General features: G+C 38.4%; 1 protein-coding gene across 2 annotated transcripts in view; it reads left to right on the forward strand.

The window, feature by feature from the left end:
- The first annotated feature begins 240 nt into the window (after positions 1-240).
- Positions 241-15,167, forward strand: part of LOC125665990 (uncharacterized) — a 28,868-nt gene continuing 13,941 nt past the window's right edge. Inside the window, exons 1-4 of one of the 2 annotated variants that reach the window (XM_048899038.2) lie at positions 241-458; positions 10,183-10,296; positions 11,931-12,056; positions 13,379-13,732. In XM_048899038.2, the coding sequence (XP_048754995.1) occupies positions 398-458; positions 10,183-10,296; positions 11,931-12,056; positions 13,379-13,732 (655 nt within the window). In that variant the 5' untranslated portion in view covers positions 241-397. The remainder of the gene's footprint in view (positions 459-10,182; positions 10,297-11,930; positions 12,057-13,378; positions 13,733-15,167) is intronic. The other variant, XM_048899039.2, reaches the window with a different exon arrangement.

The raw sequence follows: 15,167 nt of genomic DNA on the forward strand, positions 1-15,167 counted from the left end.
CATACACAAGGTGCATTATGTGAACATGGGGAACAGCCTTTAAGCACTGTCACTTCGGAACTATGTCCGGTGTCGTGGCTCTGAAACCGCATCAGAGAGGATCAAACCAGGAAAGTTGGTATAAAATTCTTCAGATTCATCACTTTAAAATGTTTTCCCCTTATCTGAAACCCACAAGTGCTTTTAAGATAAAGTTCCGATTATGTAAAGTTCGAAATGACGGAGGAGTAAAAAACATGCATATTTCATCGCTCACACAAAGTCACGTGATCAAATATCGTCTGCAAGAGGTTAAAGAAAAAAATATAAGCACGCAACTCAAAAATCACAAACATCAACAAGTGTTTATTGGAAAATATCACACAAATCTGTTGTCGGCTGCATCTATCCCAGAGAGATGTTTGGAATCATTTTCCTGGTTTCATTGGACATTACTTTGGCCATCACCTCCGGAGAAGGTATATACATATATTTATATATCATTGAAATATAATATACTCCATTACGATTGCGGTGCAATTATATCTATACGTATGTAAAACGTTTAGTAATATCGTGATTTCAGATCTTAAATCGTAAAAGCGCATATCTGATTTTGGTCGCCCAGCATTAATCTTGGTCGCTCATCATACTGTTTAATGCGACAGGTATACCCCGGCAGTGATAAGGTTACACCTCATTTTGTTCACGGTCAATTTTCTATATGCAATTCCATATTGTAGACCGTAACATTTTTTTAATCAATTTTGTATTGCTCGTATTTCTAATTTATCAAAATATTTTCAAATACTGAGAAAGAGAGAGAAGAGAGAGAGAGATTATCAGGAGTTATTCGTTTGCAGACCGCAAGGTGCCCGTGTTGAAGATTTGAGATGAAGTATTTATAAAGAAGCGTTTCTAATTGATCGACCAGGTGGATGTATGTCTGTTGAAGGTTTTAAAAGCGCATCTGTATTGGGTGTATCGATAAGTCAGAAAGAAAAGTACACGCGCGGATCCCACAGAACGGGCATTTTCTAGTAATTTTCCTCAATTCAGCACGTGACCTTGATGCAGTATTTCGCTGTAATTCTACATAAAATGATTATGTTCTTTCAACGGGAATGCTTTTAAAACTTAGTGTTACTAAGTGCAAAACAAATTGTTTACACAGCACAAGGAATCTGGGATAAAATGTAAATAGTGTCTAAGACACACCTATGCATGTACATAAAAAAACAACAACTGGGTGCTAGAAAACATTTTTCGTCTGAAGTCTTTAATAAGGAGGAAATAAAGGATTTGATCTAAAGTAACTCCCACCCCCACAAAGAAGTGTAGATATTGTTAACTGAAAAGCAGCATCTTTTTTAAGTTTGGCCCAGACACTTCGCATTTATCAGCTATAAAATTCCATTGAATTTGAAATTATGGGTGATAAAATTAATATGTGGAATAGTAGGGGTAATTTATCAACTAAGTGAATGTTGCTATCTTTATATGTGATGAAAAGAACCATGACTGTGTGCGTGTATGTATGTGTGTGCTCGTGCGTGCCCTTCAGGTGTAATAATAGTTTTGAATGAGCGTGGCCAACTGTGTGAACATGTGTGGATTGTGTCCATCCGTGTGACAATGCTTTTGATTGTTTAAACATAGAATGCCTATTTTAACAGCTGAAAAATCCGACGAAAATCCAAGTTTGATATAAATATTTTTTTATTTTTTAAAAATATATGAGGGCATGGACTGCGTCACTTTCGGTCAGCATACTTAATAAAGTGCGTTATTTCTTAAATAAGTCTTCATGTTTGTAATGTATTGTGTGTGTGTGTGTGTGTGTGTGTGTGTGTGTCCATGTGTTTGATGGTGTGTGTGTGTACATGTGTTTGATGTTATGTTTCTGTGTGTATGTGTCCATGTGTTTGATGGTGTGTTTATGTGTGTACATGTGTTTGATGGTGTGTGTATGTGTCTGATGGTGTGTTTCTGTGTGTGTCAATGTGTTTGATGGTACAATAATGTATGTTTGTGTGTGTCCATGTGTTTGATGGTGTTTTTTTGTGTGTGTTCATGTGTTTGATGATATTTTATGTGTGTGTGTGTCAATGTGTTTGATGGTATTTTATGTGTGTGTGTACATGTGTTTGATGGTGCGTTTCTATGTGTGTGTGTCCATGTGTTTGATGGTATGTTTCTATGTGTGTGTACATGTGTTTGATGGTATGTTTCTGTGTGTGTCCATGTGTTTGATGGTGCGTTTCTATGTGTGTGTGTCCATGTGTTTGATGGTATGTTTCTATGTGTGTGTACATGTGTTTGATGGTATGTTTCTATGTGTATGTACATGTGTTTGATGGTATGTTTCTATGTGTGTGTACATGTGTTTGATGGTATGTTTCTATGTGTGTGTACATGTGTTTGATGGTATGTTTCTATGTGTGTGTACATGTGTTTGATGGTATGTTTCTATGTGTGTGTACATGTGTTTGATGGTATGTTTCTATGTGTGTCTATGTGTTTGATGGTGTGTTTCTGTGTGTGTGTGTGTACATGTGTTTGATGGTATGTTTCTATGTGTGTGTGTGTACATGTGTTTGATGGTATGTTTCTATGTGTGTGTGTGTGTGTGTGTTCATGTGTTTGATGGTATGTTTCTGTGTGTGTGTGTGTGTGTGTGTGTATGTACATGTGTTTGATGGTATGTTTCTATGTGTGTGTACATGTGTTTGATGGTATGTTTCTATGTGTATGTACATGTGTTTGATGGTATGTTTCTATGTGTGTGTACATGTGTTTGATGGTATATTTCTATGTGTGTCTATGTGTTTGATGGTATGTTTCTGTGTGTGTGTATGTACATGTGTTTGATGGTATGTTTCTATGTGTGTGTACATGTGTTTGATGGTATGTTTCTATGTGTGTGTACATGTGTTTGATGGTATGTTTCTATGTGTATGTACATGTGTTTGATGGTATGTTTCTATGTGTATGTACATGTGTTTGATGGTATGTTTCTATGTGTATGTACATGTGTTTGATGGTATGTTTCTATGTGTATGTACATGTGTTTGATGGTATGTTTCTGTGTGTGTCCATGTGTTTGATGGTGCGTTTCTATGTGTGTGTGTCCATGTGTTTGATGGTATGTTTCTATGTGTGTGTACATGTGTTTGATGGTATGTTTCTATGTGTATGTACATGTGTTTGATGGTATGTTTCTATGTGTATGTACATGTGTTTGATGGTATGTTTCTATGTGTGTGTACATGTGTTTGATGGTATGTTTCTATGTGTGTGTACATGTGTTTGATGGTATGTTTCTATGTGTGTGTACATGTGTTTGATGGTATGTTTCTATGTGTGTGTACATGTGTTTGATGGTATGTTTCTATGTGTGTCTATGTGTTTGATGGTGTGTTTCTGTGTGTGTGTGTGTACATGTGTTTGATGGTATGTTTCTATGTGTGTGTGTGTACATGTGTTTGATGGTATGTTTCTATGTGTGTGTGTGTGTGTGTGTTCATGTGTTTGATGGTATGTTTCTGTGTGTGTGTGTGTGTGTGTGTGTGTGTATGTACATGTGTTTGATGGTATGTTTCTATGTGTGTACATGTGTTTGATGGTATGTTTCTATGTGTATGTACATGTGTTTGATGGTATGTTTCTATGTGTGTGTACATGTGTTTGATGGTATATTTCTATGTGTGTCTATGTGTTTGATGGTATGTTTCTGTGTGTGTGTATGTACATGTGTTTGATGGTATGTTTCTATGTGTGTGTACATGTGTTTGATGGTATGTTTCTATGTGTGTGTACATGTGTTTGATGGTATGTTTCTATGTGTATGTACATGTGTTTGATGGTATGTTTCTATGTGTATGTACATGTGTTTGATGGTATGTTTCTATGTGTATGTACATGTGTTTGATGGTATGTTTCTATGTATATGTGCATGTGTTTGATGGTATGTTTCTATGTGTGTGTACATGTGTTTGATGGTATGTTTCTATGTGTGTCTATGTGTTTGATGGTGTGTTTCTGTGTGTGTGTGTGTACATGTGTTTGATGGTGTGTTTCTCTCTCTCTCTGTGTGTGTGTGTGTGTGTGAGTGTGTGTGTGTGTGTGTGTGTGTGTGTGTTTCTGTGTGTGTATGATGGTATATTTGTTTATGTGTGTATGTCCATGTGTTTGATGGTATGTTTCTATGTGTGTGTGATGGTATATTTGTTTATGTGTGTATGCGTATCCATGTGCTTGATGATAAGTTCGTGTGTGTGCATGATGATGTGTGTGATAATATACGTATGAATTTGCGTATTGATATATGATGATACGCTTATGTGCGTGTCCATGTGTCTGACATAATGTTAGTGTGCGTGTCAATCTGTGTGATAGTATGTGTGCGTGTGTCTGACATAATGTTAGTGTGCGTGTCAATCTGTGTGATAGTATGTGTGCGTGTGTCTGACATAATATTAGTGTGCGTGTCAATTTCTGTGATAGTATGTGTGCGTGTGTTTGTTTGTAGTGATGCATGGGTATGCCACCGCACTTTTATTTTTAAAAGGTCATTGTCTGATGTACTAGAATATGTTTATCTATAGTTACCTGGTGGAAAGCGATGGGAAGGGGGTAGGAGTTGATGTGAAGTATAAATAGGTAAAGTAAGAAATTTTAATGCGCAAGTATTCCTTTTATAAGAGTAAAGTCAGTTACACCTGTACATACATTTTATCGGAAAGAGAGAGAGAGAGGGGGGGGAGGGGGAGAGAGCAGTAAATCGGCCATGGGTTTCAACTATCAGCAATACAATAAACAATGAATATGCAACCCCGATACAGATCTGCATTAACACGGTATTCCTGACATTCGTACTCTGAGATAAAAAACTTCAAGTGAGGGGTAAACTAATTGAAAGAAACATCATGAGCCTAAGTTACAGAAACCTGAATTCAATTAAAACAATAATATTTAATTAGGATCTTGCTTTGATTTGAATGGTTGCCATTCCAGCAAATTAACGCGCTGTACCGCGAGATTCCCGCGAGATCTAATTGCATGCTATCACCATTGTTCCTTCTGAACTGCAAGTTTCTACTAGAAGCATCACAAGCAAACTATACATTAAGGAACATAGTCCCAACCCGCGCCAGGGCGAGGCATATTCAGATCAAGTTCTAATTGAAAACATTTGTTTTAAGTCAGACGAAATCAATTCCATAAAGTGGGGACCGGGGTCCAGTTTAATGCAATTACGTATAACATAACAAGCAGGACGTCACGGGACTGAGCTTCCGGTGTAAATAACGACGTCATCAAAATGGTAAATACAAGCAGGATAGTGACCCGGATTTCTAGGGGTAAGGGGGTCTTTCAAAGTCGAAATTTGAACTTTAGTCTGAGTTCTTAGAACTGCTGAGATATTTTTAAAAAATCCTTGTATAAGGTATATGTTCTGAGTGACCTTGACCTTTCCTAAATGACCTTGGACGACAAGTCCCTGTCCCAAGGAATATTTGTGATCAATTTCTATTGAAAAGTTAAGGTAGTGAGCTCGGACGGACGCGACAGCGACTACATGCTCCCCTGAAAAATTGTCGGGGAGCATAAACATGATAAAAATGAAATTTCCACTGCAGATATATAACATTAATGCCTAATAAATGGTGTAAGCAAAAACGAAAATTATTAAATTAAATTTGCGTTGTAACTCCTAACATCTAAAATCAATTATTGACCTATAACGTTTTTAAGTTTTGAAATTCATGTTACAAATGCATACGTTACATATGTATTTTTGGTCTCTCTACAGATATGTGCCATCAAAATCAAATACACGCGCGCGCAAGCACGTGCGTTCACTTTTAATTGGCCAATATATTACTTACTTACTTAGTCCTCTTCACACTGGTCAGTGTATAATATCCAAATACTAGTAACTCTTAAATTATAAAAAAAAAGAAAGGGAATGATGTTGACATCATAAGTACATGTACATACTACAAGTACATGGAATGTAATTAAAGATGATTGGTAATGCTGAAATGTGTGCGTGTATTGACTATTGGTTTTGGATCACCTATTTTGGACTCTCTCTTATTTCCTCATGTTTCATCGAAATTTCTTGCAATTTATCTTGAATTCATATCTCAAGGCTTGCACCATCTCGGTATGATCAAATTTCTCACAAGCACGCACATGCACGTGCGCTAAATTTTAATTGGATGATACTTATACTTCCATTACCTATTTTGTTTTTTAATGAAATGGTCTGAAAGTTGTATATATTCGTATATATTGAAATGATTCTCTAAGTGGCGTTGCGAAAATCACTGTTATCATGCTTTCATGAGCTTAATTGTGATTGAATAATAGTTAAAACTTCTATAAATTTCCTGTTTTTCAATAAATTGTTTTGAAACTTATACTGCATACCTGACGGATTGGCTAGGTGAAGGTTACTGACCAGGAAGTGCAGGCACATTGGACTGGTATAACTTGTATAGCTTTCCAATCAAGTGAGAACTCACATTGTACGGCGCCGTAGAAAGGTCAAATTAAAAAAATATCATTCGTTCAGACGAATTAGCGATTTGTTCGGACGAATTAGCAAATTGCTCGGAAAAATTAGTAATTCATTCGGACGAATTACCGTTTTGTTCGGACGAAATGGAAATCGAATTTCTATCGCGTCCGAACGAATTTCTATTTCGTCCGAACGAATTCCTATTTCGTCCGAACAAATTGCAACTTCGTCCAACAAATCTGAAAGAATATTTTTTTTATTTGGCCTTTCTACGCCGCCGTAAGAACTTACTAGATAAATGACACCAACTTTAAATAAAGGAAAGGAGCGGGGAACATCTGTAACGGTCCCCGTTACAATTACCACTAATTTAGGATAATATTACATGTATGAGCAATTGTTGTTATATAATGTTTTACAAAATATTTTTCGTTTAAGAGATAGAAATCATAGAATTTCCATATATTATTCCCTTAAAGATCCATCATTACGTAACCAATGATTGTTTCGATATCAGAAGTTCGAGAACATCAACACAAACAACTTTAATAATGATTCATAAATTCGTTATAGATTTTTAGCTAGTTAGGAAATACTTTTGATCCCTTTTTGGCCCCTTGTTTGTAAGACTGGCCCTTAAAACTTGATACCATTTAATAGGTTCTTGTCATGATCTACAACTTCTGTTCTGCAACGATTAAAAGATATGAATATATTTCGGTTTCAAGAAATAGAGGATATTCAGTTTTAGAAACTTGTCCCGGAATTCCTTTAAGTGGGTTGCAAGAATAATTTTGAAGCTTACATTGTACATGTATATATCATTTAAAACATTTTGAGTAATTGTTGCTCTATAATGCTTTACAAAATATTTCGCGTTGAAGATATAGAAAACATAAAAGTTTCGGATATTATTCCCTTATAAACCCCTGCAGTAGTTGGAAAACATCATCAACAACTGCGTTTCAATAGTAATTTATAAATTCATTATTATATAGATTTTGAGGTGTCTATGAAATAGTTTTGACCCCTTCCGATCCCTTTTTAAAGGGGTTGGCCCCAAAAACTTGATGTCGTTAAATAGGTCTTGTCATTACCTACAACTTTTGTTATACATGTAAGCATTATTTTTGCATGAAAACATACATACCCATGCATCCGTTGTTTTGGTTGTATCAAGTGTCTTTAATACAATTGCATACAATACACATACTTACAGACGAGTTATCAGCGGAATTGAATTGCGGCATCGAGAGTTCGGCAATTTTAGGGAAGATAAAATCAGCCATGCAATACCTTCTCTTTAAAAACGACTCTTATGCTACTAGTATCAAATCTATTTGTACACGTATTTGACTGGATTTTGGGTGGGTTGGGGTTGATCTGTCAATCATTTTCGGCTTTTAACTCTCTTTTCGTTCCTCGTGGAGTATATTTCACAATATATTAGTACATATGTACCTAGAGGACATGTTTCATTTTTGGCAACATAGACTTGTAAAAATTGTCTCTCTCCACTCCAAGTCGAAAGTGGCGGTAAAACCCACAGTATTGATGATCCGACCTGGTTCAAATCTACACGTAATTCCAAAATACATTCTGTGTGGACAACGCCCTCCAGCACCCAGTACGCCCTCCAGCACCCAGTATGCCCTCCATTACCCAGTACGCCCCTCAGTACCCATTACGCCCTCCAGTACCCCCTCCAGTACCTAGTGCGCCCTCCAGTACCCAGTACGCCCTCCAGCACCCAGTACGAACTATGTGATATCACCCGAGCACAACTGACATGTATATCAATTCTGTGTTAGATATGTCAACTGTGCTCGTAAGACTTTCGAAAGTCTACCAATTCAAAATAAAAATAGTAATACATGAATTTGAGGTGAACTTTCTTTCTCAGTTAACTTGATAGAAGTTGAGGAGTATTAATATACAATATACAATACTCGTCATTGTACTGGTACACATGCTTTAAAACTTTCATTAGCTTGGTAGTTTTATACAACGTAGGAAATAAATATCTTATATTTGAGTTTCAAAACTACAAATTTAATATAGAACATTTTTTTCCGGTTAGATCTACTTAACAAAACGGAAATACTACAATATGTATGATAAAAGATAGCATGTTCAATGAATTGTAACATCAGATAAATTTATTATCATTGTGGATAAATATATCAAAGGTTTTGCCATAGTTAAGTACAGTATTCGACTTTTTACGACTGTTCATCAAAGTTTGTAATGTTTATTTTGAAATAGATGAAAATATAAAATTTAATCGTTAAAATGATTGATTTTGAAATTTGATTTTCTCTCAAATTTCAAAGTTGTTTTCCATAGTAAATCAGTCAAAGTCTTCACTACCCTACAAGTAAACGTCTGGACGAGAAGTGTGAGATGTATTCATCTGTTCGTTGGTTTTATTTTGCTGGCGAATTTTACTGCTGTACAACCAATTTTGAAGTGTCGCTTGATTACCTACCGGGGAATATTTAAAAAAAAAAATACAACTCAAGGTTTTCACTTAGAAACCATGGTATCGTTTTAAACAAACAGCATGAGAACGAATTGTGATTATACAGGTAGAATATATATCTAAACTTTAATATGCAGAGGCAGCAAGCACTTAAGCCAAGTTTCTACCGAGTTAGCGATTCGGGAAAGCCTTCGTTTACTGTTTAACTTCAGTGGAGTGTTTAGATGGGAGCTGTTTAGATGAAGAAACCCCACCAGTAATTAGATGGCGAGGAGCGCCGTGTGATGATAGAACAAAGACTTGTGATCTAATGATAAGATCAAATATTAAGAAAGTAAAGGCAAATATAAATCAACTCGATATATAGGCGTGGATCTAACTTCTTGAGAAAGTATCAACTCGATATGTAGGCGTGGGTCTTGAGAAAGTACTTGCATATCAACTTGAGAAACTCGATATTTAGGCGTGGATCTGACGTCTTGAAAAAGTAACTGTATATCAATTCGATATTTAGGCGTGGATCTGAACAACAACAAAAAAACTTGATAGCAAATTCAGAATATTTATTTGTTTTTACGTCCCATCGATAATATTTCACTTATATTTAGACGTTACTAGTTGTAGGCGAAATACATGTACCACAAATTTAGACGTATGCTAAGCGCTTACGGTTGTAGGAATGAGAGTTCTTTAACATGCCAGCACCTGCCGCGACACAAGACCTTCGGTTGTTTTTTTTTTTTGAGGTCATGTCCGAAAGACCCGTGATTCTCACTTCTTAATGCCGAGCGTTTGGGAAAGGAACAATCAATTTTTATTTTTTTTTCGGAATCCATTTACATAGGCTAGTGGGTTCTGTGTATTCAGCAGAAATAAAACAAACGCCAGAAGCGCGGGGGAGGAGTGTTTTGAACCTCCTTTTCTGTAGTGTTATAATAACAGTGTATCTACATTATGTATATAAAACGTATAAGGATCAAAGTACAGAAGGAATTTTTAAATATTTTTGTATATTAAGGTTTTTATACAAATTCCTCCAGAAGATTGGTTGAAACTTTTATATGTGTCATGATTATAGATCCACATCGTGATTTTTCTTAAAACCGCAAATGTTAGATTTTAATGTCAGATATTATCCAATCGGCCACTCAATCCATTTACATACTGAACATTCATTGGATTATCTTTGTAGAGAGCGCCTTCCAATGTGCAATGACGATATGTAACCGAGGGAAGGCGGATCTATCGCCCCTCCATTGTCAGAGTGGCACTATGCTGATCAAAGAGGTCACAGATGTAATGACAGGTATGGAGAGAGAGAGAGAGAGAGAGAGAGAGAGAGAGAGAGAGAGAGAGAGAGAACGAATTAAACCTTGGTAATATATTTGTACCTTGATTATACATGCATATAACAGTGGCGGATCCAGAGGACTACTGGGGTTGTATTCCACCACATAATGTGTAATTGTATTATGTCAAACTTTAATGATTTACTCGGTAAGTTGTTTGAGAGAAATATTCAGAGAAAAATGTTTGTTAAAAAAAAAGAAAGAAAAGTAATTTTGATTTTAAAAATAACACTGGTTATCTACCGTGTCTGATGATTAACACAGTCTGGCTGTCTACCGTGTCTGTCTGATGATCAACACAGTCTGGCTGTTTACCATGTCTGATGGTCAACAAAGTCTGTCTACTGTGGTTGATGTTCAACACTGTCTGTCTGTCTGTATACCGTATCTGATGATCAACACAATTTGTCTGTCTACCGTGTCTGATGTTCAACACTGTCTGTCTACCGTGTCTGATGATCAACACTGTCTGTCTGTCTACCGTGTCTGATGTTCAACACTGTCTGTCTGTCTACCGAGTTTGATGATCAACACAATCTGTCTACCGTGTCTGATGATCAACACTGTCTGTCTGTCTGTCTACCGTGTCTGATGTTCAACACTGTCTTTCTGTCTACCGTGTCTGATGTTCAACACTGTCTGTCTGTCTACCGTGTCTGATGATCAACACTGTCTGTCTACCGTGTCTGATGTTCAACACTCTCTGTCTGTCTACCGTGTCTAATGATCAACACTGTCTGTCTGTCTACCGTGTCTGATGATCAACACTGTCTTTCTGTCTACCGTGTCTGATGTTCAACACTGTCTGTCTGTCTACCGTGTCTGATGATCAACACTGTCTACCGTGTCTGATGTTCAACACTCTCTGTTTGTCTACCGTGTCTGATGATCAACACTGTATGTCTGTCTACCGTGTCTGATGTTCAACACTGTCTGTATACCGTGTCTGATGATTAACACAGTCTGTCTGTCTACCGTGTCTGATGTTCAACACTGTCTGTCTGTCTACCGTGTCTGATGATCAACACTGTATTTCTGTCTACCGTGTCTGATGTTCAACACTGTCTGTCTACCGTGTCTGTCTGATGATCAACACGGTCTGTCTACCATGTCTGATGTTCAACACTGTCTGTCTACCGTGTCTGATGATTAACACAGTTTGTCTTTCTACCGTGTCTAATGGTCAACAAAGACTGTCTACCGTGTCTGATGATTAACTCAGTCTGCCTACCGTGTCTGATGATTAAGACTGTCTGTCTACCGTGTCTGATGTTCAACACTGTCTGTCTACCGTGTCTGATGTTCAACACAGTCTGTCTACCGGAATACCTTTTTGCTTGCCTGCAAAATTCATTTGTAATATTTTGACTCCATAACTTTCTCGCCTTCATGTTTTATACTTTTTCACCCATTTTAATACCACATATTGGTCAAACAAATCCTCGTTATAAACATAATTATTGATCATCATTTCCATTGTTCATGAAACTGCAGATCGACATATTACATGTACATACTCAAACCCTGCTTTAGATCTGTTATTATTTACCTTAGATATATTATTTCAGTTAACCCATCTTGTTGCTTTCAGGGGAATCTAATGCCCTCGCATTTAAAAATATGCGGCGCATGTGTATGGGAAAACCTGACTGTCCTACTCGCAAATTCTGTGAGCAGAGTGGATCCAATCTTCACGTGGTCTATCACTGTATTCAAGGTACTCCGTGTTAATTCAGTATCATAATTAAAGCATGCATTAATTAATCAAGTGGAAGATCATGATCCAGTTGCAAAAAGGTTAGTTAAGTTTTATTAACTGACGGCGGACATTTATTTAACGCTATCATACATCTACGTAGGAACGAATTGCAAGTTAAAGTTAACTAATCTGCTTGCAACTGAGTCCTGATAGAATGAGCACGGGTTGTACAGAATGTTTGGGTTAGAGAGATTGATATAACAGCTTCACATCAGTAATAAAATAGAAATGATAAATGACACTGAAAGTGAAAGCATTTCCCGAATACAGTAAAACTTGCGTGAAAGACTCCTGGGGACATATAATTTTGATTCCTCAGATCCGAGGTTCCTCGTCTCCATTTACGGATGTGTTACTTATACACCTCCAAATGCAGAAGAGCCAGCCGAAGTTGAATGTGAGAGGCCGTGTAATTTTGATCGCGATGCTCTAACCACTCAGCCACGGAGGCGAAATTTTGCAGTCCTTCTGCGGTGGTAAGTGGAAGAATCTCGAGAGGAACGCTAAACAATATATAATTAATCAATCAATCGTTCATATGGAGACGTCACCATTCCTGGCGAAGGGCTGCAAAATATATAGGCCTACTGATATACTCGGCGCTTATGGTCTTTGAGGAGGGAGGGATCTTTATCGCGACATAAAACTGGGATTTGCTTAAATTCAGTTCTTTATCAGCAAGTTCTACTACATCACCAAACTGTCACAAACAGAACAAGGTAGAGTCTCCGTATCTTAGGAAGATTGATTGTATGTTGTTTAACTCGAGAATTTTTCACTCATATGGAGATGTCACCATTGCCGGTGAAGGGCTGTAAAATTTAGGTCTATGCTTGGCGCTTACGGCCTTTGAGCAGGAAGGGATCTTTATTGTGTCACACCTGCTGTGACATGAGACTTCGGTTTTTGCTGTCTCATCCGAAGGGCCGCCCCATTTAGTCGCCTCTTACAACAAACAAGGGGTACTGAGGACCTATTTTGACCCGAATCCCCAGGGGATTATGATTCTCTAATCTCTAGATGATAATTCTGTAATTTGTGAAGGAAATTGTACTGAAATTTCAGTAGCTTATATTTTAAATAGTAGGTAAAATCGTTAATGAAACAAAATATCCGTTAACTGAGGTTCATTCTAATAGGGAAGGATGAGAGAGAGAGAGAGAGAGAGAGAGAGAGAGAGAGAGAGAGAGAACCTATTGCAACGAGCATATGTCCGACCATATCTAATGATCTAAACAAATTATATGACGCATATCATGCAATATAGGGTATCATTACAGATACTAATATCTCTTGCGAGGAGAAACAACATGTAGTGAACGCTACCCAGGGCGTGGTCAGGAATCTTGCCTACCCTTCTACCGATACTTCAGACTGTTCCGTCAGGGTTAAAGTGCCGGACGATTCCTATATCAACATCATCATTCACGACATGGAGCGGCTAGCTGCCAATCCGGAGTGTGATGGCGGGCTACACTTGCGCACCAGTCGGATGTGTAATTTCGATGAGACTTTCCCGCATAAAACTCTTTGTAGTTTTAGCGGGAACACGACAGTAATCCAGGCGTGTGGTGACGTAGATATTAGTATGACGCCCAGCAAGGCAGGCTTCCGGTTTTACATCTCATTCATAGGTAAGGTCATTTGTTGTAAGTAAAACAACATAACACATGCCGCGGAATTCGATAACGATACAACTGAAGCAGAACATCTAAACTCGTGTAATTGTGTAGATATCTTGTTCAAAACTGATAAATTCTCAATGGGATGCTGTTAATGAAGCTGGCTTCTTAACGTTCGGCACAAAGTGTACATCTGCGCAAACAAGATTGCATGCTTTCATATAGCACCATTGTTGTTGGGTTTCCTTTTGAATGTCACGGAGGATAAGGTGATAGTTGCTGATCTTATAAATAACAATCAACTGAGTGAAGGACTATAATAGCGTTATAATCTGAATTTAAGTCACTATAAATAGTGCGACATTTACTCCGGGCACGACAAAGGCCGGACGTTTTGCTACCCTTTATGATAACGATTTTGAGTGCGTGTAGTGGGATTTTTATTTAGCAGTATAGTCCAAGGTTGGGATCGCACATTCTTGTAGAATATAACGCACCGAGTATACCCAGCATGCGGGGTGTAGGTTCTGTTGTGACCGGGGTGTAGGTTATGTTGTGACCGGGGTGTAGGTTCTGTTGTGTCCGGGGTGTAGACTATGTTGTGTCCGGGGTGTAGGCTATGTTGTGACCGGGGTGTAGGCTATGTTGTGACCGGGGTGTAGGCTATGTTGTGACCGGGGTGTAGACTATGTTGTGACCGGGGTGTAGGCTATGTAGTTACCGGGGTGTAGGCTACATGTATGTTGTGCACGGGATGTAGGTTATGTTGTGCACGGGGTGTAGGCTATGTTGTGACGGGCTGTAGGCTATGTTGTGACCGGATTGTAGGCTATGTTGTGTCCTGGGTCTAGGTTATGTTGTGCACGGGGTGTAGGCTATGTTGTGTCCGGGGTTTAGGCTATGTTGTGTCCGGGGTGTAGGCTATGTTGTGACCGGATTGTAGGCTATGTTGTGTCCGGAGTGTAGGCTATCTTGTGTCCGGAGTGTAGACTATGTAGTTACCGGGGTGCAGGCTATGTTGTGACCGGGTGTAGGCTATGTTGTGACCGGGTTGTAGGCTATGTTGTGACCGGAGTGTAGGCTATCTTGTGTCCGGAGTGTAGACTATGTTGTGACCAAAGTGTAGGCTATGTAGTGACCGGGGTGTAGGCTATGTTGTGACCGGGTGTAGGCTATGTTGTGTCCAGGTGTAGACTATGTTGTGTCCGGGTTGTAGGCTATGTTGTGTCCGGGGTGTAGATTATGTTGTGACCAAGGTGTAGACTATGTTGTGACCAAAGTGTAGGCTATGTAGTTACCGGGGTGTAGGCTATGTTGTGACCGGGTGTAGGCTATGTTGTGACCGGGGTGTAGGCTATGTTGTGACCGGGTGTAGTCTATGTTGTGTCCGGGGTGTAGGCTATGTTGTGACCGGGGTGTAGTCTATGTTGTGTCCGGGGTGTAGGCT

The sequence above is a fragment of the Ostrea edulis genome, chromosome 10, assembly GCF_947568905.1.
Source record: "Ostrea edulis chromosome 10, xbOstEdul1.1, whole genome shotgun sequence".
Lineage (NCBI taxonomy): Eukaryota > Metazoa > Mollusca > Bivalvia > Ostreida > Ostreidae > Ostrea > Ostrea edulis.